The 21,545-nt window shown below is 52.0% G+C and overlaps 2 protein-coding genes across 4 annotated transcripts; one reads left to right on the top strand and one right to left on the bottom strand.

Annotated features, from left to right (window-relative positions):
- Nucleotides 1-5,327, top strand: YIPF2 (Yip1 domain family member 2). 3 transcript variants are annotated; one of them, XM_015565335.1, is made up of 10 exons: nucleotides 1-17; nucleotides 170-230; nucleotides 619-773; nucleotides 862-942; nucleotides 2,133-2,220; nucleotides 3,447-3,563; nucleotides 3,649-3,815; nucleotides 3,894-4,076; nucleotides 4,162-4,290; nucleotides 4,371-5,327. In XM_015565335.1, the coding sequence occupies exons 2-10, from the start codon at nucleotides 200-202 to the stop codon at nucleotides 4,374-4,376; spliced, it is 957 nt and encodes a 318-aa protein (XP_015420821.1). In that variant the 5' UTR covers nucleotides 1-17; nucleotides 170-199; the 3' UTR covers nucleotides 4,377-5,327. The 3 variants fall into 3 exon arrangements, with proteins under 3 accessions (XP_015420821.1, XP_006765848.1, XP_006765847.1); XM_006765785.2 differs by having other exon boundaries at nucleotides 7-230; nucleotides 4,177-4,290; XM_006765784.2 differs by having other exon boundaries at nucleotides 7-230.
- CARM1 (coactivator associated arginine methyltransferase 1) lies at nucleotides 4,767-21,535 on the bottom strand. The gene is made up of 16 exons (XM_015565358.1): nucleotides 21,529-21,535; nucleotides 21,193-21,318; nucleotides 19,515-19,621; nucleotides 18,457-18,561; nucleotides 15,515-15,625; nucleotides 14,185-14,362; nucleotides 12,023-12,113; nucleotides 11,766-11,847; nucleotides 7,890-7,975; nucleotides 7,629-7,718; nucleotides 7,045-7,182; nucleotides 6,870-6,959; nucleotides 6,666-6,778; nucleotides 6,438-6,515; nucleotides 6,101-6,169; nucleotides 4,767-5,946 (listed from the first exon to the last, which is right to left on the bottom strand). Exons 1-16 carry the CDS (start codon nucleotides 21,533-21,535, stop codon nucleotides 5,804-5,806), a joined length of 1,614 nt encoding a protein of 537 aa, XP_015420844.1. The 3' UTR covers nucleotides 4,767-5,803.
- Between the last annotated feature and the right edge of the window lie 10 nt (nucleotides 21,536-21,545).

The raw sequence follows: 21,545 nt of genomic DNA, 5'->3' as shown, positions 1-21,545 counted from the left end.
GACTGCGACGGCGTCCGGTGAGGAGGGCGGGGTGCACCTGTGTGTAGGGTAGGCGAGTTCACGCCCAAGCGGGGACCGCTTACCGCCCGGCCCGGTGGGTGCAGAGGGATAAACCCCGGGAGGGCGCCGAGTGGGATTGCGTGCAGACCTGATTAGCCTCTGTCTTCAGCGCGGGATGCGGAGACGCCCCTGAGCAACCATGGCAGCGGCCGACGAACTGGCCTTCCATGGTGAGTGCGCCTGTGATCTGGCCCGACCTCCTCCCCGCTCTGGCCGGAACCTCGCGTCCAAGTCCTAATTCATATCGGACCCGAGCCGCCGTCAGCTGTGGGTCCTGACTCAGCTCTAACTCGAACTCCGCTCCAGTCCTGAACTCCGACCTCAAGCTGGAGTCGCTACCCAGCCCCGACCCCATCCCGGAACCAGCCCCCCGTTACCATCCTTGTCAGACGTGAGGGAACTCAGCTCCTTCCCACTCCCGAATGGAGGAAGCCTGGCCCCGCGTTGGGAAGCGCACCGAGTGGGCTACGGTTAGAGTCATGGTCCCCTTAGGCCAAACCAGATTGTCGTGACCCCCCCACCCGCAACATGCCTGTGCCCCACACTTATTCCCGACAGAGTTCGAGGAAGCCACTAATCTTCTGGCCGAGACCCCAGATGTGACCACCATTAGCAGAAGTGACCCGCGGACCCCAGAGGGGCAGGTAGCTGTGGCCGTGGGCTCAGGTGGTGGCTATGGAGCCGAGGACGAGATGGAGAGCGACAAGACCGCGGTGAGTCCCGTGAGTCCCTGTGCCCCCGTCCTCCAGCCCCTGGTCGGCCTGGGCGGGGCGGGCAGGACTGAAAGCCCACCCTGTGCAGCTTCTACAGGAGCAGCAGCCGCAGCCGGGATTCTGGACCTTTAGCTACTATCAGAGCTTCTTTGATGTGGACACCTCGCAGGTCAGGTCTGGGAAGCTGGTGGGAGGGGGCTGTCATGCTTGGGGTTCAGCTCCTTTGCCCCGAGCCCTTTCTGTGCCCTGGGCTCTGGGCAGGCTGGAGACACACACATGGGAAAAGGACAGTGATGGCGAACCTATGACACGCGTGTCAGAGGTGACACGCAAACTCATTTTTTCGACTTTTTTGTTAAATGCTATTTAAATATATAAAATAAATATCAAAAATGTAAGTCTTTGTTTTACTATGGTTGCAAATATCAAAAAGTTTCTATATGTGACACGGCACCAGAGTTAAGTTAGGGTTGTTCAAAATGCTGACACGCCGAGCTCAAAAGGTTCGCCATCACTGGGAAAGGAGCTTCCCCGGGGCTGGTGGAAGTAACTGTGGCCATGGGGCTCTGATGTGCTGCGCTGGGCTTTGGGGAACACAGGAAGCACACTTGCTATGGTGGGTTAGGGAAAGGCCTCCTGGAGGTGGTAAGGGATTTGCTGAGACTTAAAGAAGGAAAACTTAGCCAGGCTGAGTGGAAGGATGCCTAAGTATGTTCCAGGCACAGGGAACACCATACACGACGACCAGAAACGAGAGAAGGCAGGACCTATCACAGAAGCTACCTGTCACTTAATCCTGGTTGGAGCATGAGAGGTGGGGGATAGGCAGACAGGCAGAAGCCAGACCACAAAGGGACCTGTGAGGGATGTGCAGGACTTTGGGTTTTATCCTAAGGGTGCTGGGGGGTCGTGGAGGGTATAGAGCAGATATGCAACATGGAAGGTGGATCAAAGGCCCCATGCCAGGGTGAGAGGTGATAATAAACCAGGGCTACAGAGTAAGAGGGCCTATTGGAGAGAGATGCGGGAGGGAGAATGCCCAGGGCCTGTCTATCCTTATTGGGGCTGGGGGAGGCAGCAAGAGCAGCAGCCTTGCAAAGAGGAAGGTGGAGGTCCTTAAGTCCTTCAGAATGGTGGGACATGGTCTATTGAGTGGGGCTGGTCAGGGGAAGGGGCTCCAGGCCGTGGGAACAGCTCATCAAAATCCCAGAGGAAAGTGCGGGTTCCTATCAAACCGTGTGGAGAGGAGGGAGGAGGTCAGCAGAGGAGCCTCGAAGGTCAGGGGAGGAGCTTGGCCCCTTTCCTCTGTGGGTGGGGAGCCCCAGCAGGCTTCCATCCTGTGTCCCGCCTTGCCCCCAGGTTCTGGACCGGATTAAAGGATCGCTGCTACCCCGGCCTGGCCACAGCTTTGTGCGGCACCATCTGCGGAATCGCCCAGACCTGTATGGTGAGTGAGGTTATGCTTTTAGCTCATTTGGTTCATTCAGCAAATGTGAACTGTGTGCCTGATCCTATAGCACAGCTTAGAAGAAAGCAGAGCCCCTCACGGCGAGTATGAGACTTACACTGTTCAAGGAGACAGACGTCGGAGGTTGCAGAGAAGCAGTCATTTCAGAGGATGACAGTTGCTGTTTTGTATGGGTTGGTCAGGAAGGACCCTCTGAGGAGGGTGAGGGAATGAGCCTTGTTGGTGTCAGGGTTGGGCTAGGGAGAACTCAGGGAAAAACATTCCAGAAGGGGCATAAGCCCTGTAGTGGAAAAACACCTGAACTTCAGGCAGCATTGTCATTGGAGAAGAACCTGCCAGGCCACCACCTGGTGACAGACCGCACAACCTCCTAAGTTTCGGTAAGGGAGGTAAGTGTTTCTAGGTGCCCTCTGACCACTGCCAGGTGAGAGGGTAGAAGCCAGGAGGCCAGGGAAGAGACAACTACTGTGGTCCAGATCTTGGGGGAGGAAGGAGGAGGAGCTTGTGTCGGTGTGGGTGTGGGGACTGGCCGCAGGGAGAGACACGAGTGGTTGGATTCGAGCCCATGTCTTGAAGGGCAGGGCTGACAGAATTTGTTGACCCACTAGATACAGGGTGGGAAGAGAGGCGCCAAGGTTTTTCCCTGGACTATGCCAAGCATGAAGTTGCTCTTTATCAGTAGGAAATGCTGGGCGGGTTTGAGGGAAGAGAGTGTGGTGGGGTGGAAAGGGAGGTGCACACATGAAAACATTGAATAGCAGCCTGAGGTTAAGGGCAGAGGCCCGGTCTTGAGACATTTGGGAGTTGCTGGCCTAGAGGTAGCACAAAACCCTTAGGTTGGACAAGATCATGCAAGGAGTGAACACAGACAGAGGGGGGGCAAGGACTGGGCCCAGCCAGCTCCCCATTAGAGGTCAGGGAGTGAAATAAGTTAAGGAATTGCCAGTGACATGAGACTTTGAAGCCAGAGTGTGGACTCTTCTCAGAGGGAGGGGGCCAGCTGCATCAAAGGCTGTTGAAAGGCCAAGAGAGATGAGGACTGAGCCAGCACTGGATTGACCACCAGGTTGTCATTGGGTGGTGTAAGTCAGGTCGGTGGAGCGGTGGGTGTGGAGGCAGCCGGAGCCTGGGAGGACGGGGACAAGACAAGACAAGTCACCTGTCCCGGAAGCTCTGTGACTGGGCCCGGCACACTCCCCCTGCAGGCCCCTTCTGGATCTGCGCCACACTGGCCTTTGTCCTGGCCGTCACTGGGAACCTGACAGTGGTGCTGGCCCAGAGGAGGGACCCTTCCATCCACTACAGCCCCCAGTTCCACAAGGGTAAGCAGAGCAGGCAAGGCCCAGCACCTGGTGGGGCTAGGGGTGCCACGGGGCCCCAGAGGTGACTGCCTACCTTGCCCCCCAGTGACGGTGGCTGGCATCACCATCTACTGCTATGCCTGGCTGGTGCCACTCGCACTGTGGGCCTTCTTGCAGTGGCGCAAGGGTGTCCGGGAGCGCATGGGGCCTTACACATTCCTGGAGACTGTGTGCTTCTATGGCTACTCCCTCTTCATCTTCATTCCCACTGTGGTGAGTAAGGCCCCAGGGGGTGGGGGATGGCGTGTGCCATGGAGAAACTTGGTAGCTACCTGCCCATGTTGTCCCCAGGTCCTGTGGCTGATCCCTGTCCCATGGCTGCAGTGGCTCTTTGGGGCATTGGCTCTGGCCCTGTCAGCTGCTGGCCTGGTGTTCACCCTCTGGCCCATTGTCCGCGAGGACACCAGATTGGTGGCCTCCATGCTGCTGTCTGCTGTCGTACTACTCCACGCCCTCCTGGCCATGGGTTGTAAGGTATGGGTCTGGGGTGGTCAGTTGGACCTCAGGGTTGGGGGTCAGCTTGCTGGCCCTGATGCTAATATCAGGGGTCTGGGTTCAGTTTTACTTTTTCCAGCCACTGCCTCTGGAGCACCTGGCACCTGCACACCAGGACACATCTCTGCACCCAAACGTAGTCCTGACACCCACCCCGCCAAGGCCTCTGATAACCGAAGGCCTGAGGCTGCAGGTAAGGAATTTTTTCCAACTGTGGCTAAAGGGCTTCCAGCCTCTGCCCCGCAAGAGCCACTGGCAGAGCTTCTCTTTCAGGTCTAACAGGAGGGACACTGCCTGCCCTGCCCCCAAGATGATGAGTGAAGGTTCCCTTGACATTTCAAGATCACTCTGCTACTTTCCAGACTTTTCTTACAAAGCAAACACTTTTATTTTCTATGCAAAGGTGATTCAGAGAATTTATATAAAGGGAGACGGGTGGCTGAACTAGGAGCTCCCAGTGCAGCTGTTGCCCCACGGGCCACCTGCTGGGCCTTCTTCCCGAGGGTCCAGCGGAAAGCAAAGGGTCACTCCAGCCCCAGCTATGCCCCACCCTTGGCTCCACCACATCCAAGTTTGGGGGTTTTAGAAATGGGGGGAGCAGAAGTAGAAGAAAATTGCCTGTGCTGAAACACATTTCCTTGTTTATTTTGTTTTTTCTTTCTCTCTCTCTTTTTTTTTTTTTTTGAGGGAAATATCCCTGCAAGGCCCCTTCCCAGATTGAGAAGGAACCAAAATGCCATCATCATAGTAGGGACTGGAGCATCTACAAATACGGAGGGAAATACACAGGCCTAATGTCAGCTACAAGGAGAAAGGACGCCTTCCATGACATGTCCTTGAGGTTTCTCTGTGTCTGCCCCAGTGGCTGACAGGGACCCTCCTCCCCTCCAGGCCCACAGGCCTCCTAGTCTAGCTCTTGGCAGGGGGACCCAGACAGGCTCAGGGACAGGACAGCAGCAAGAGGCAGGGGCTGGACGGAGGGCCTTCCCAACAGCTGGGGTGGGTTGTACATTCAAGTGTGAGGTGAACCCTTTTGTGAGGGGCCTGTGGGCTACACAAGCCCGGCCCCACCTTGTCCTGAAGACCTGGCAGGGCACCCCCACCACCGAGCCTCTGAGCTGGGGACAGGGGCTGCTGGCTCGGCCCGGCCGGCCTGGTTTTTTCAGAGGGTCTGTGGATTGACACTGGTTCTTTTTGTAAAAAAATAAAATTAAAAAAAGCAGCATGTCATGCCCATTGTGACCAACGCCTGGTAGTTGAAGGGGAGGCCCTATCTAGCTAGGACTGCCTTCCCACTAGAGATAGGCAAGGGAGGGCAGGTGCCAGGGAACTGGGCGGGGCGAGTTGCTCCCTGCCACCTGCCAGCAGGGCCTGCAGCTGTCAGGCTTGGACACGCCTGTTCCATTAGATGTTAAGTCCAGGTCAGGATGGAGAGGGCAGGAGGGGGGAACAGGGCTCCCACAACATGATCTTGTGTAAAATATGGCAGCGACACACGCTCAGAGCCAAGATGTGGTGGATGGTGGGGTCGGAGCGGCGGCAGCAATGTTGTGTAAAAAAGTGTCCAAGTTCCCATAGCAAAGAGGACTGTGACTGGTGTTTGGGCTTCTCCAGTACAGGGTGAAAGCCGCCCGGGCAGAGGGATGGGTGGGCAGGGTCTTCATTTGGTTTCCTGGTGCTGTCAGTCCATTCCCCACTGGAGGGGCCTAGCTCCCGTAGTGCATGGTGTTGGTTGGGATGGACATGGGTGAGGCCATGGAGATGGCAGGGCCGCCCATGGTGAACTGGCTGTTGACTGCATAGTGGGCGCTGGAGCCTCCGCCACTGCCGCCTTGGGTGCCGGAGGACCCTGTGGAGCAGGACACGGGCACTGAGGGACAGCCCTGCCCCTCGCCTGCCCAGCCCACAGCAGAGTCACAGGGAGAGAGAGAGCAGGCGAGAGGGCCAGTGGGTGGCCCAGCAGTCAGCATGCTCACACCCAGGTGACCCTCCCCCTCCATTACCTTGGACAATCCCTGTGCTCATTATGGAGCCCATCCGGGAGTGGGTGTGATTGACAATCCCCGTGTTGGCTGCGCAGCAGAGGGAGGAAGGAAGGGAGACGGCGTCACCGCCCCCAGCCAGCTCAGGCCCATGTTCTGCCTGAGGTAGGCACTCCCACTCACACTGTCACCAGGGTGCAGGGAGGGGGAGTGCAGCAGTGGCAGAGCGAGGCAGAAAGGAATGAGGACCTCAGCCAGGAGCCCCAGGAAGAGGAAAAGGTGATACAGACGGCCCAAGCACATGGGCCATCCTGGGCAGCAAACCCTCCCCCCATTCCCCAGACCCAGGGACACTCACCTAAAGGAATCAGATTGTTGTGGCCCACACTGGAGCCGCCAGAGATAACACTGCTCAGGTCGTAGGCAGTTGGCATCCCTGTGTCCAGAGAGGGAGATGTCAGGGGTGGGGACAGTGTCCTGTTTGGGGTTCCAGGGGCCAGAACTACCAGCTTTACCCAGGGAGTGCTAGTAGGTGTGACCAGGAAGTGGCTCCTCCACACATACCCCCAAAAAAGGACCTGCTCACCAGTCACAGTCATCCCACTGCTGAGGTTGTAGGTGCTGCCTGTGTTCCACATGTTCTCTGAGGGGGATGTGTAGTGGGAGCCAGGTGGGGGTGAGGGTGTCGTGCCTGTGTATCTGCAGCAGAGATGGACGCATGGGCAGGGCCAAGGGGCTGCAGGCCAGGAGAAGCCCCCTCCCCCTGATGGAGGCCGAGGGCCCACCTTACCTGAAGAAGGGGTTTTTCAGATCCAGGAGGTTACTGGATTTGGAGCCCGTCTGGTCTACCTGGGCCACAATACTGATGTCATAGCTCTGTCTGTAGAGAGGGCAGGGGTTGAGGGCCGTGAGCTGGCTGGGTGGATGAACCCCTTCCTCCCCCAGCCCAGGGTGGCAGCTTGCACCTTTTGTTGGCAATAAGCAGACATGTCCCTGAGAGCGTGTCCCCAGCCTTGGCAAACAGTGGTGACTGGAACAGGCACCGGACCTGGTACCAGTGGGTCAGGGGCTCCGTCGGGGCCGTGGACAACCACACAGTCATTCTGCCAAGAAGGGACAGGCATGAACTTGACTGGGCTGGAGCCACCACCCTGTGCACCAGGAGCTCTCCCCAGGTGTCTGCCCTCTGATAGGTCTTCCGGGGGCCCTGGAGCTAAGACAGGCTGACCACCAAGGCAGTCCCACTCTCATGCCCACACACACACAAGGAGACCGCAGTCACGGGGTGCTCGTTCACCCTGACATACATGCCAAAGACTGACCAGGTCCTGTGAAGGACAGTCACTCAAAACAGGTGGACACTCCCTTTTCACAACAGTCTCTGGCCCAAGGCAAGCTCTCACTGTCTTTTGGGAGGGGCAGAGGAACCTGGAGGGTTGTCCTGCCCTCCCAGCCCCCAGTCAGCATCCAAACCAGCCAGGCCTGGGGTTCACAACTGCAGAGAGGTCCCAGGGGCTGGGGACAGCATGCTCTGCTCCGTTGAACTCACATGGAGCCAATGAATGCGACGTCAAACCAGAAAGCCAGACCGTGAACCAGCCCGGAATGCAGCATGTGAAATTTGAATGGGATTTCTATCCTGGAAAGCAAAGGGCAGTGATTACTGGGGAAGCTGAACGGAGGCTGGTAGGAGAGAAGAGGGGTGGCCAGGTGCAGAGTCCCAGACCTTGGCCCACTTGCCTGCCCTGGGGCAGTAGAATGCCTGCAAGAGCCAGCAGTGGCCCAGGACGAGGGGCGTGAGGGCTGGTACCTGTGCAAATCCCCTTCTTTGGCTTCTAAGAAGTTCACTGTGTACTTGACAGACTTGGCCATCAGGATCCGGATGTCAAATGTGTCCTGGGAAAGACCACAAGGGTGACCTGGCTTCGAGCTCGGGCCAGCAAGGCAAGGGAGAGCCCTGCTCTTCTCTCTGAGTCTGGCCAGGGCCTCCAGGCCATTCAGGTCAAACCAGTTAGCCCTTGTCAGACATGCTGGAGGAGGATGTACTTTTACCGCACCATGGAGGACAATTAGATGACAGCTCTCAAAATAACAAGTGTTCATATGCATTAAAGATTCCACTCCCAGGAGTTCAACCTACAGATAGATGTGCACATGTACAAATTCACACATCTAATTACAGACTGTCTATAGTAGTGACACACTGGAAAACATCTCATTAAACTGGTGGCCCATCCATAAAAGGCTGTATGTGAAAAACAACAGAGGCTCTTTATGAACATACGGGGAAAGATCTCTGAGATAAGCAAGTCAGAGAACTGTGTGCTGATGTCCAATCACAGATTTTCTATCAGACTTACATTCTTGCCAAGAATTATATGAGCCGAATAAAATACAAAGGAAAAAACCCAGTTGCTTGAAAGCACTGGAAAGCAATAGCAGCAGCCAAGGCTTTGGGAGCCAAGATCCTAGAAAGAAGGGCGGTGTTTTTTCCTGTGTCTTTCCCCCTCGATATGGGACCTTTCAGCGGCTTCCCTGAGTCGGGAAAGCAAAATGGGAGCTCAGGGTTACCAAGGCAGTTGGGACACAAGGAGCCAAGATGCTAAAGCAGTGGTTCTCAACCTTGGCTGCACATTAGAATCGCCTGGGAATCTTTTTAAAATCCTGATTTCTGGGCCTCATCCTCCGGAAATTCTGTTTCTTTGTTATGGGGTGAGGCCACAACCTTAGTAACAAAGAATTTCCGGAGGATGAGGCCCAGAAATCAGGATTTTAAAAAGATTCCCAGGTGATTCTCATGTGCAGCCAAGGCTGAGAACCACTGTGCTAAAGGAAATGTGGAAATACAAGGTGCATGTGCTGCATGTGATTTCACTTTGTGGCATTTGCCAATTCCTGAGCTGTGTGTAGGGTGGGGGTTAGAGGACAAGAGACCAAGCAGAAGGCACTGAAAAGCTAAGGAAAGGTTCAGCACCATATTAGTGCTGGGAGGTTAGAACCAGGGCCCACTTAAACCACTGCAGGCTACACCCTAAAGCAGCAGCAGTTCTCAAAGTGTGGTTCCTTCCAAAGCACCCAAGGTCAAAACTATTTTCACAATAAGATTCAGATGTTTTCTGCCCAAATTCATTTAACTCACCTGTGATATCACAACAGAAGAATCCAAATTTAAAATGCCAGTATCCTCACTGAAAAGTTTTGGACAACAGTTTTTGTTCTTAAAAATACTATTTATGTTAATAGACAATGGTTTCACTACTGTTGTTTTTTTAAAATGAGTTAATAAATATTTTTAAATTTCTTGGGCTTAGGTTTTGTTTTTCTGTGTGTGTGTTTTTTAATGTTTATTTATTGATTTCAGAGAGGAAAGGAGAGGGAGAGAAAGAGAGAAACATTGATGAGAATCACTGGCCACCTCCTACATGCCTCCCACTAGAGATCAAGACCACAACCTGAGCATGTGCCCTGATCAGGAATCAAACGAGACCTCCTAGTTCAGCAGTCGCCAACCTTTCGGACCTCATGGACCACCACTGGTTGGCGACCGCTGTCCTAGTTCATAGGTAGACACTCAACCACTGAACCACACTGGCCGGGCTTAGTTTTTAATATCAAAGACACAGACAGTATATCAATAGATATAACACACATTAACAAAAGTTCTTTGGAGTTCTCCATTTTTAAGAATGTAAAGGGAACCTAAGAATAAAATGTTTGAGAATTAATGCCCAGGAAATATACCAACAGAGACTGAAAAGTAGCCATGAAGTATCTCACTCAAATGCATGACAGGACCAAGTGATCTTGTCTGAAAAAACAAATCCTTGAAAGAAAAAACATCATCCAGACCCTCTACAATTTTGCATTTTGGCATTTGATAACTAGGAACCAAGAGACAGGACGAAAGGATGAGAACCAAACACCAAGAGAATAAACAACAAAAACACACCACTTATCCAAATACTAAAAGTGATCAAAGACATAATTAATACGTTCAAGAAGGAAGGTGAAAATATGGAGACTTTCACAGAGAAATGAAATTCTCTCTTCTCCCTCTTCCTCTCTGAAACCAATAAAAAAAAGATAAAAAATAAAAAGAATTTAAAAATCAGATTAGACATAACAAAGAATTGGAACTGGAAAATAAATCAGTAGAAAATATGAAAATGAAGCAACTGAGGAATAAAATATGGAAATATAGAAAAGAATATAAGAACCACTTGAGACATGGTGAAAGGTGTAATGTACATGCAACCAGAACCCCAGGAGAAAGAAAATGGTAGGGAGGAAGTATTTAAAGAGATACTGCTCAAGAGGCTCTCAAAACTAGTGAAAGACATCAAGAAGGAAAAACAATTATAATGTATTAAAAGAAGGCAAGCAAAGAGTTAAAAAGAAATAACAGGAGAAACAGAAAAATAGTAAAATGAAAGACTTACATCCATAAAAAGCAGCAATTACATTTGATGCAAATGGGCTATTCACTTAAGACAGAAAACATTAACCTTGTTAAAAAACAAAAACCCGAATACATGCTACTTACATGAGACAAACCTCAAGTGATAAGGAAACAAAAAGGTTGAAAGTAAGATGGAGAAATATATATTGTACAAAGATTAAGCAATATAAAACCAAAGTAGCTAAACTGCCATCAGAAATAAAAAGGCATATGGCAAGAAATACCACTTGCAGTAGAGACACTTTTTATAATAAAAGGACCGATCCAACGAGAAGATATAATAATCCTAAACCTGTACGCACAAAATAATGTAGTATCCGGCCGAAACCGGTTTGGCTCAGAGGATAGAGCGTGCACATCCCCAGTAGGAGATGTGCAGGAGGCAGCTGATTGATGTTTCTCTCTCATCGATGTTTCTAACTATCTCTCTCTCTTCCTCTCTGTAAAAAATCAATAAAATATATTTTAAAAAAAATAATGTAGTCGAAAATATAAAGCAGAAAGTATCAGAACTAAATGGATAATTATAACTACAATCAGTAATAATAGAGTGATTTCACCAACATGATTAACAAATGGGACCTGAAAGTAACATACCTCTGTATTCAACAAGTACACGTAGAACATAAGCCAAAAGAAACTTCATAATGGGCATAAAGCAACCCTCAATTTCAAAGGACTAAAATCATACAGTGCATGTTCTTTGACCACAGAGAAAGACAGAATGGTATGCTGAATATGCTATATATAATTTGAGAAAAAAGGTATATATACACATTTGTATATGTACATTTAGGTATAAAACTTCTCAAAAGATATACATGATATATTGTTTGCCTTTTGGAAGGAGAACTGTGTCTGGGGACAGGAGCAGGGAGGGTTTTCACTTTTATACTTTCTTGATTTGTGTACCCTGGGTCTATATAATCAGTTCAATAATTAAAATCAGTCAAATAAAATCAGTTCACCAAGGATCAATTCATCTAATAACAGTTCACGTGTACTGCATGCTTACTGTGTGCTAAGTGCTCTGTATGCATTGCCACTTTATTCCCAACACAACTGTGAGAGAACTCTGTTCAGGAGCAGAAGGGAGAGCTCAGAGAGAAAGTGGTGTCCCTAGGGCTGCAGTTTGCACAAGGCCTGACAGGACCCGCCCCCTCCAGCCCCCCAGAGAAGTGCCATGCCCAGTGCTAACTGTGATAGCACCGTGGGTGCCCCACTCACCACTACAGGCTGCCGGAAATACTCATCCACAGCGGCACCTCGGAGGGCTGACAGGTCCACTCCATGGAAGGATGGCTGGTACCTGCAGAAAGCCCCAACCCCCACAGTAAGGTCACCAGAAGCAGAGAGGCAGGTGGGTAGCCTGTCTTCTCTCCCAGCTGGCCCTCGTCCAGCCCAAGTCTTTCAGGTCCTATTGAGAATAAGGAAAAGAAGAGGCAGGGCCATCCCTGAGGAGGCAGGACACGCAGGGCACTCACCAGAAGTTGGCCTTAGTGAACTGCTCCATGTAGAGCTGTTCATCCGTGAAGGGCGCGAGGTGGACATCACCAATGGTAGGGAACATGTTTCCTGGGAGGCACGGAGGGTGCTGGCGTCATGGTGGGACATTCTGCAGGGCCTGGCAGAGCCTCCAAAGGGCCCCAGGACCTCCAACCCTGGGCCTTCCCAGCCTTTCATTCATTCATCCATTCATTCATGCATTGGTATAATACAGAGGTACTGGGCACCTGCTGTGCCAGAGGCCAATGAGCACCTGACATGCACTATCCCTCCAAACCTAGAAAGCCAGCCAGGGAGAAAGGAGAACCTGTCCTTATGTCCCATTACTAGGGTTGGGAGACAGGAAGGAACCCGCCAGAGCCTCAGGGTAAACAAGTGATGCCTGGGGCCCTGCTCCATAAGCCATGCAGTGTTGCTTGGGTGCTGTCATCATGGACATGCAGCCGGGGAAAGCAAAGAAAAGTTCTCTGGACAAAGAAGGCTAAACCCTAGGCTATGGTGTAGGGACCTCAGCTGAGGCCAGAGGCTGGGTGGAGGGTCAGCTGAATCCCCACAGCTGAGACTGTCCAGGCTGCTGGCAGACATGGTGGGTCTTTTAGCCACCCTGGTCTGGCACGTGACTTGAAATGGGAGGGGCCACAGGGTCCTCCATCTGTGTGACTCAAGGAACAAATGAATCAGGGCCAGTGGCTGCCTCAGTGAGTCTAGGGCTGAGTCACCTGGCCTTCAGGTGTGGGCCTCCCTCCCTTTTCCTATTGGGGGGGGTGGGGGGTCAAGGCACTAGCAGGATTCAGGCTGGGGTGGGGGAGGGGAGATGGTCTACTCTGGCTAAGAGACCACTCGCTGGGCTGCCTGCCCAGGAGTCTGCTAGTCACTTGGAGCATCATGGGAAAGTGCCCCAGTCCTAAAGACACCTAAATGTGTACAGCTGGGAAGAAGGTTCTTTTCAATCCCCCAAAGAGCTTCCTGAGATCGAATGAAGACACACTCATGTAGGCAGGGCAGTGGGGCATCACTGGCTCCAGGCCTCACTCTGGGAAGGCTGTGTGAGCAGTGGGGCAGAACTTCAGCTGCCCACCAGAGCCTGACTCCTGTCTGTCCTTATGTCCCATTAGGAGGAGTCCACTCTGCTGGGCCGGCCCCCCGAGCAGGCTTGGCTACCTAGAGGCAGAATTGGAGGAGAGTGGGTCCAAACAACACCCTAGCGAAGCCTGGCTTCCCACTTACAGCTGGGAAACAGGACACCGTTGTGAGAAATGGTAGTCACCTCCCGCCTCCAGAAGCAAAGCCCAAGGCAGGTCCCTGCAGCCTGGATCCAGGAAGACCAGAGGACCAAATAGGTGCTTCCCCACAGACCAACCCCCCTGCCCACCCTGGGGCCACCAGTCTGCTGGCTTCCCACACCTGTCCTGGCCAGGTCCTCCTGTGCCACATGCACATACGCATACACACAATCCCTGCTTGTACAGAAATACTCAAAGTCACACAACCTGAACCAGGAAATGGACACATCATCAGATGTTTAGGGCCAAGCACAGATCCCCCCTCCAGAGCTGGGCACAAATGCACAAGGATACAGATGGGTAGGTGTAAACAGTGACCCAATGACCTAGGAGCATGGACGAGAGGCACAGTGCCACAAGCAAGAGGCCACTGATGGGCATGCTAGACAGCTAGCTGCCCCTGCAACACACTGACCCTTGCCCCATCTCCCTGGCTGAAGGTTACCAGGTGAGGAATGAAGACGATAGGTCAACTCCTCTGTGCTGACCACAGAACACCTTCCATATCTGTCACATTCCCAGCAGACACTATCCCCAAGACACCAGGGCATGAGATGGCAGGCACCCTGGAGGCTCTCAGGGGACCTGAGAGGAGCCCTTAAGTACCCTGTCCAGGCGGGCTGGGCAAGTGGCTATGTGGCCTTGTCTGGGGCAAGATGGGCATAGGGAATAGGGAAGGGGGGGAAGGAGGAAGGGAAGCATGAAAGCCCAGAAGCCCTTAGCACCTCAGGCCATCAAACAGGCCAGCAGAGAGCTGAACCACAACTGTGCCCACTGAGTAGCAGCCAGGGGCGCCCCAAAGGGGCCCCGGTGGGTGCGCCCCTGGTGCCAGGCCCCGTGCCAGCAGAGACACTCACCACCAGGCCTCAGGTACTTCTTGGCGTGGAGGTAGCTCTCGAGCATGCGCTCATTGAAGAGCATGTAGCCCATGGGCTCCGAGACAATGATATCCACCTGCTCAGGGAGCGAGACCTCTTCTACCTTCCCGGGGATGACCACGATGCGGTCGGTGAGGTTGTTACTCTTCACCAAGACCTGTGGGTGGGTGGGCCAGAGGGGTCACAGGGGTCCCTGTACCCACTCATCCACCACGCATCCTCAGGGGAGGGAAGGCTTCTGTCCCCATGGCCACCCAATTCCCTCTGCCTCCTTCATCGGCACCCTAACCAGAGCCATGATTAGTCACAGCCTCAGTCCTACCTCAGGGCCTGACCGGATCCCTCATGTCACCATCAATCCTGAGAGGGCACTGCTAATGGGAGTTAAGATGGGAACGATAGGCTTTGCTATAGCCACCAAAGCTAAACTTGGATATACTCTCCACCCCAGCACTTCCAGTGCTAGAAATGTGTCCTATGAACATAATTGCACACAGAAGAGTGACACATGTATGAGGAGGCATTCAGTATAGCATATGTTTGTGCTGCAATGATGGAAAAACAGCCTAAGTGATAATAATAATCTGTGTCTAACACAGTGGTCCGTCTGGGTAAAGGGATGCTCTGTGGCCATTAGAAAGAGTAAAGAAGCTCTTCATATGATGACACAGTAGCAAACAAACTGTTAAGGGAATAGAGCAGGTGCTACCAGCTGTATAAGACCTCGGCAGGCGAAGAAGGGTACACACTGCTGATGGAGCCACCCAGTAGCTCTGCAGAACTTGCATACGTGTCCCTCTCCCCCTGATGAGGAGGCTTGGAGCAAGGAATGGGGAAGGGAGCAATGTCAATGTTTACCCTTTTGTGGCTTTCAGGTTTTGAACCTTGTGAATGAAGGTTTCAGTGCAAAAAAAGGAACAAAGAAAATGACAGCTTAAACTAATGAAATGAACCCTGTTGTTACCCACATTTCACAGATGTGGGAAGTGGGGTTCAGAGAGGCAGGCACTGGCCAGGTCTGAGATCTCACCTGGCCTGTGTGACTGCACAGTCCCCTGAAGCACAAGGCCACCAAGCCCCTGAAGACCCCAAATCACCCCTGAACCCAGTAGGTGACTACCAGTTAAGGAGGGGACACCACCTCAGCTCAGGTTTTGGGGATAAAAGACCAAAGAGAAATGATGTCCCCACAATCCCCTAAAGCCAGGGGGTCAGGTCTCCTGGGGCTCCCAGCAAGGCCAGCTTCCCAGGTTAAAGCGGGCATGTAGCTGAAGGACGAGGACTGCAAGGGTTCCAGTGGGCCACTGACCTCGGCGTGCTGGGCCATGGTGCTGGCCTCCACCGCGTAGATCTTCCTGGCTCCAGCTTGGGCAGCAAAAAATGACAGGATTCCAGAGCCACAGCCAACATCAAGAACAATCTGAGGAAGGATGGAGCAGTGAGAACGAGACACCGTGAAGTGATCACATCGCCAGGCTCTGGCTCCCTGCAGACTCATGCAGCTGAGAGCCCTGCAGCCTGCCTCCCCTTGGCATGGGCCAGCTGCCCATAGGTTGGTTTCCTAGCCACCTAGAGCACATGGGAGCCCCCAGGTCTGGATCTGAAGATGGTAGAACAGGATTTCTGAAGACAGCTAGGGTGTTAAAACCATCACGTGCTCTCAGACCTGATTCAAGAAGAACTGACTGGGTTGTGAACTATCTGTGTAGCATGGTGGATACCTGGCTGTCACAAGTGAGCCTGCAGTTTCTTGGGATGAGTGCTCAGTAGATAAAGAACACCTCTGAGCCCTGCAGCATGACCATCGAGGTCCACACAGAGGGCAGGAGCTGGACAGCCCCTAATCCCAGGCCCTACAGGACATTCCTGAGTACTGGGAGAAGTCCCCAGGGAAAGTTTACTTGGCCCCTACCCCATGGGCCCTATGGCCTCTGAATCAGCTAGGCCGAGTACTGTGGCCCTCCCCAGAAAATGGTGCAACAACTGAGAAAGAGGTGTCCTTCTGGGAATTCTACAGCCCTCGCAGGGGGGAGGAGTCCAAGAGGTGTTGGTGGCAGTGTGTTCTGGTTGTGTACCAACCCTAGCCAGGAGAATCAGCCAGTGGCTGGGCTGGACTGGGGCAGGTGAGCTGCCTGAGCCCTGAGGCCAGCTGGGCACCCTCTCAAGGGCTGCTGGTTCCCATGCCTTGATCTTTTGGAAGAGTACAGGCTAGCGGGTGGTAGGTCATCCCTCATTCCAGATTTGTCTGACTGCTTCCATGTCAGCAGAAACAGGATAAAAGTTCCTGATGATGGCATGTATGTGATTTCTAAAGCAGAGCTGTTCTGGGTACAGCGGCAGGCACAGAGTGAGCGCCCAGAGGGGCGCTGTGATAGTCGGGTGGGAGGGCCTCGGGTGCCTCTCAGAGCTCTGGATGAACCAGGAAATGGACTGGCATCCTAGGAGAGCGGGAATGGACTTTGCTGAAGGAGAGTGCACTTCCTGGGCCGAAGCACTGCTCCAGCAGCCAGGAGGAAGCTGGGGACCCAGGAGGACCATGACAGGCATGCTGCTGTGTCCAGGACATATTCCTGGGATAAAGGGTCAGGCCCTGGGGCTGAGGGGGCTTTAGTGTCCTGAGGGATTCTTTGCAATGCTGGGGGTGGGGTGGTGGTGGCATGACCAAGACCATGGAAGAGGCAGGTCTACACTGATCATGTTGAGAGCCCACAAAGGTAAGTCGAGAAAAACATAAGCTCTCATGTGGGTCAAAATGGAGGAGAAGGGAATAAACTTTCACTTCTGAACATAGATACTCTGTACTGTTCGTTCTTGTTTTAATCATGAGCATAGAGCACATCCTCAACGTCATTTCATTCAATGTTGTTCATTCTAACGTTGATAAGGTGGCACAGAAACCTAAATCTTGCTGGTAACAATGAGCCTAGGGTACACTGGTTTCCTTGTATGTCATTTCATTTAACCCCTTCCCCGGCAGAAACGTGTATACTCGTTTTCACAAAATGTTCTTTTTCAGTCGTCGACGAGTATACTAAGAAAATATGGTAAAAAAATATGGTTTATAGGAAGACGAGTTACAAACTGTTTTCATAACCAGCATCAAAAATACTATATAGAACCAAAATAAAAAAATTAGTCTGAAAAAGAAACGTTTTTAACAAAAAAATTGTTGGGGAAGGGGTTAAAATCACAGAACCTATTGACGACAAAATGTGAGGACTCACTGTATACTAGATCTTAAAAGAAACTAGGGCCCTAGCTGGGGTTGCTCCGCGTCGCCCTGCGGGCCGAAGCATTTCAGGTTCCATTCCTGGTCAATCCACTGAGTCAGGTATATGTTGCAGGTTTGATCTCCAGCCCTGGTCAGCGTGCTTGAGGGAGGCAACCAATCGATGTCTCTCTCGCACCTCGATCTCTCTCTTCCCTTCTTTCTCTCTTTTCTCTCTTCTCTCCTCTCTCTCTCTTCCCTGCCTTCCCTACCTACCTCCCTCCCTTCCACTCTCTCTAAAGAAAAAAAAAATCAATGGAAAAATCCTCGAGGTGAGGATTAACGAAAAAATAAAAATTAGAAGATATTGCATAATTTATTTTTTATTTTTATTTCTTTTTAACATATATTTTTATTGATTTCAGAGAGGAAGGGAGGAGAGAGATAGAAACATCAATGATGAGAGAGAATCATCAATCAGCTGCCTCCTGCACACCCCCCACTGGGGATCACAACCCGGGCATGTGCCCTTTGCCGGAATGGAACCCAGGACCCTTCAGTCCGCAGGTCGATGCTCCACCGTGCCAAATTGGCTAGGGTATACTGCATAATTTAAAAAAAATAAAAATTGGGAACTAGTCACATTACATCCGCATGACTTGATAATATGTCCCAAGACATACCATTATGTGGGGGAAAAGAATTTTACAGGAAAAGTATGAAATAAAACACAATCTTATTTGTGTGTGTGTGTGTGTGTGTGTGTGTGTGTAAAAGATTAAGTAACTCTAAAATATATATGCTGGGGCAATGATTGTTTTAGGAAATGACAGAAGTCTTTCATGTCTATATTATACATGCTGGGTTCTTTGAGTTTTTACAAAAAGTAGATTTTGCTTTTGTAATCCGAAAAAAATTAAGATAAAATCCGCAAGCAAAAAAAGAGAGAGAGAGAGAGAGGTCAGTGCCACAGTGAGACAGGCACTGAGCCTGAGAGCAGGGGTGTGAGAAAGAAGAAGAGAGTCAGAGCAGGTCCTGCTTACCTTGTCCTTGAAGTCCGTGTGGTTCTGCAGTATCGCACGCTGGTAGGTGCCTGTCCGCACATAGTCCTGCATCATGTTCTGCTGCTGGGACAGGTAGCCATAAAACTGGAACAGAGACATGCCAATGGCACAGGGCACGCGACGGCACAAATGGCCGAGTCCCTGGCTGGTCCAAGACAGAAGAAGGGCCACCTTGGGCACAAACCTCCAGCAGGAGGCTGTACCCTCTCTGCTGGCCCCAACCCCTCTTGCAGCTGCTGGCTACTTCAGGAGAAGGAAGCGAGAGCCAGAGGCAGCCCCGAGCACAGACATCTCCACGTCACGTGGCCAAAGGACACAGCTGGATGCCATCTGGACCTGGAATCCACCAGCAGAACTCAAGATTTACCACAGGCAGAGTTCTGGAATTGGGGCCAACAGACCCATCTTAGGGAACTCAAAGAAGCAGAGTAGATCAAACAGAACCCTAGGACTCAGAGCGCCAGGCGGGTGAGGTGCTGCGGGGTCTCTCGGTAAGACAACAGGCGATCGGGAGGCAGCGTGGCACCTGGGCAGGGGCACAGGCTTTGGCATCAGGCAGGCCTGGCTTCCCATCTTGGCTCTGTTGCATAATAGCTGTGTGACTTGGAGCAAGTCACTTAACCTCTCTGAGCCTCAGTTTTCTCATCTGCAAAATGGGGACAATAATAGTACTTACCTCCTAGAGTTGTTGGGAGGGCACAAGCACTTCCATACGTGTGAAAGCGCTTGGACCAGTGCCTGGCATACCCTACATGGTTGGTACATTCTATCTGTGCTTTCATTATTCAAAACATCTGTGGACCTAAACTTCATCTGCTCTTGAGTCCTTCCAACAACAACTCTCTTAGACAAGCCCTGGCATCTCCGTTTCACAGATGAGGAAACTGAGGCCCAGCAAGTAGAGGAAACCTGTCCAAGGTTACACAGCTAGTAAGGGGCAGAGCCAGGACGTGAACCCCAGTGGGCCTGCCCTGTGCTGCGCAGCCTCCCGGGGGCCATCAGGTGACAGTGGTCTGCCCGGGACCACATGTACCCACCTGGAAATACTGCACGGCAGAGGACTCTTCCGTCCGCTCGCTGAACACCGACCGTTCCAGGGTATGGCCCCGGCAGGATTTCAGGATGTTGTAGAAGGAACAGAAATCTGGAAGGGGGAAGCTAGGTCACACATGGCAGTGTTGGGGATGTGAAGGTTCGTATGAGCCAGTGACCCTCCGTCTAGCTGCACACCCTGACTTTCCTGCACTGAGCATGTGTAACTTGGTGATTTCTTTTTTTAAAATGAATGATGAAACTTAAGGAAAAGAAGGGTAGCCAAGTCCGCCACTTGGTGGCTGACAAAGGCAACTGTCTCGTACTCTGGGGTGAGTGTGCTCCACAGGACTGGTAGCAGTGGGTCCAGCACTGGCTCATCAAAGGACAGCGTGGCTGGAGCCTTTGCAGGGCACCAGCCTGCCAAGCTGGGCGACAGATTTCCGGGATTCACCCGGCAAGTCCACCCAGTGCACAGCGTCTGTGAACGGCAGTGGACACAGGAACACCACCTCAGTATCCCACCATAGGGGACTGATGGACCCTAGTGGACATAGCAGCAGTCAGAGAACCAATCACCATGGTTCTACATGACTGGATGTTATACAGCCTTCAAAATTAACTACGTTTATTAACATAGAATGATGACCACTAACTTATAAGAAGTAAAAAAAAGGTAGAACAAAATCAGAGAGAGAAAGTAGAAGGAAAAATGCCAGCAACTGGGGGGTGGGGATGTAGAGAGTGTGTAGTGCACAAGGGTGATTAGCCCGAGGCTGGTCTGGACCATGGGAAGGCCGCTCCCTGGGGCAGAACCAAGGGAGGGGCTCCTGAGAGCTAGTGGTGGCCGTGGGCAGGTGGCCTCCAACTTGGGCTCTCCTGCACAGCCTCTGCCGCCCACCAGACCCACTGATGTCTGCTCTGCAGTGACCAAGCCCTATTGCTAGACCTTCAAGCAGTCTCCCACCCCAGGCATCCTACCACCTCCACTGCTGCCCACCCCCTACCTCAAGCCCTCCTCAGTAACCTCATGTGTCTGCTTGTGTCCTCTCAAACAGGTCTGCTTAGAACAGTGGTTCTCAACCTTCCTGATGCCGCGACCCTTTAATACAGTTCCTTATGTTGTGGTGACCCCCAACCATAAAATTATTTTCATTGCTACTTCATAACTGTAATTTTGCTACTGTTATGAATTGTAATGTAAATATCTGATATGCAGGATGTATTTAGGCGACCCCTGTGAAAGGGTCGTTGGACCCCCAAAGGGGTCGCGACCCACAGGTTGAGAACCACTGGCTTAGAACCTTCCAATGACCTCTCTGAACCCAGAACAGAGCCTCTGCTTGCCTCAGGACTTCATCTCACCCTCCTCCTTTGCTGTTGGGAGTGCCAGGACCCAGACCCCACCCGACAGGCTCCTCCTAGAAGCCTGGGGTGCAGCCCAGCCAGGTGGTTAGAATAGGCCTCTTAGAAGAGAGGACATATGAGCCAAGCCCAGAAGGACGTAAAGGAGCCTGTGAGGAAGAGTCTAGTGCAGAGCATTCTAGAAACCAAGATGTGCTGACTGAGGACAGATGGATGGGCCATAATTTAGGCTCCAGGCTCCCACCAGCCACGGCCCAGCGCCGAAGACCTCCTGGCTCTGGGTGTTCTGTGTGCCACCGGGACAGAAGGGTCACGTACCATTGGGTGTAGCGAACTGGATGAGGACGCTGTTGCAGCCCAGGGTGATGATGAAAGACTGCTTGCCCACGCGGCTGCACTCCGTCTCACGGGACACCGAGCACTTGAATACACATATATCTTCATCTATGAGGAGAAGCGGGTGTGAGCCAGCAGGCCCCAGGGACAGTGAGCAAGGCTCCCTGTCAATTACCTTAGCAGCCGTGGGCAAACTACGGCCCGCGGGCCGAATCTGGCGTTTGAAATGGATAAAACTAAAAAAAAATAATAAAAAAAAATGACCGTACCCTTTTATGTAATGATGTTTACTTTGAATTTATATTAGTTCACACAAACACTCCATCCATGCTTTT

This window comes from Myotis davidii, unplaced genomic scaffold (genome assembly GCF_000327345.1).
Source record: "Myotis davidii unplaced genomic scaffold, ASM32734v1 scaffold1439, whole genome shotgun sequence".
In the NCBI taxonomy this organism is placed as follows: domain Eukaryota; kingdom Metazoa; phylum Chordata; class Mammalia; order Chiroptera; family Vespertilionidae; genus Myotis; species Myotis davidii.
The sequence above is the reverse complement of the archived record's forward strand: the minus strand, read 5'-3'. Positions and strand labels throughout refer to the sequence as shown.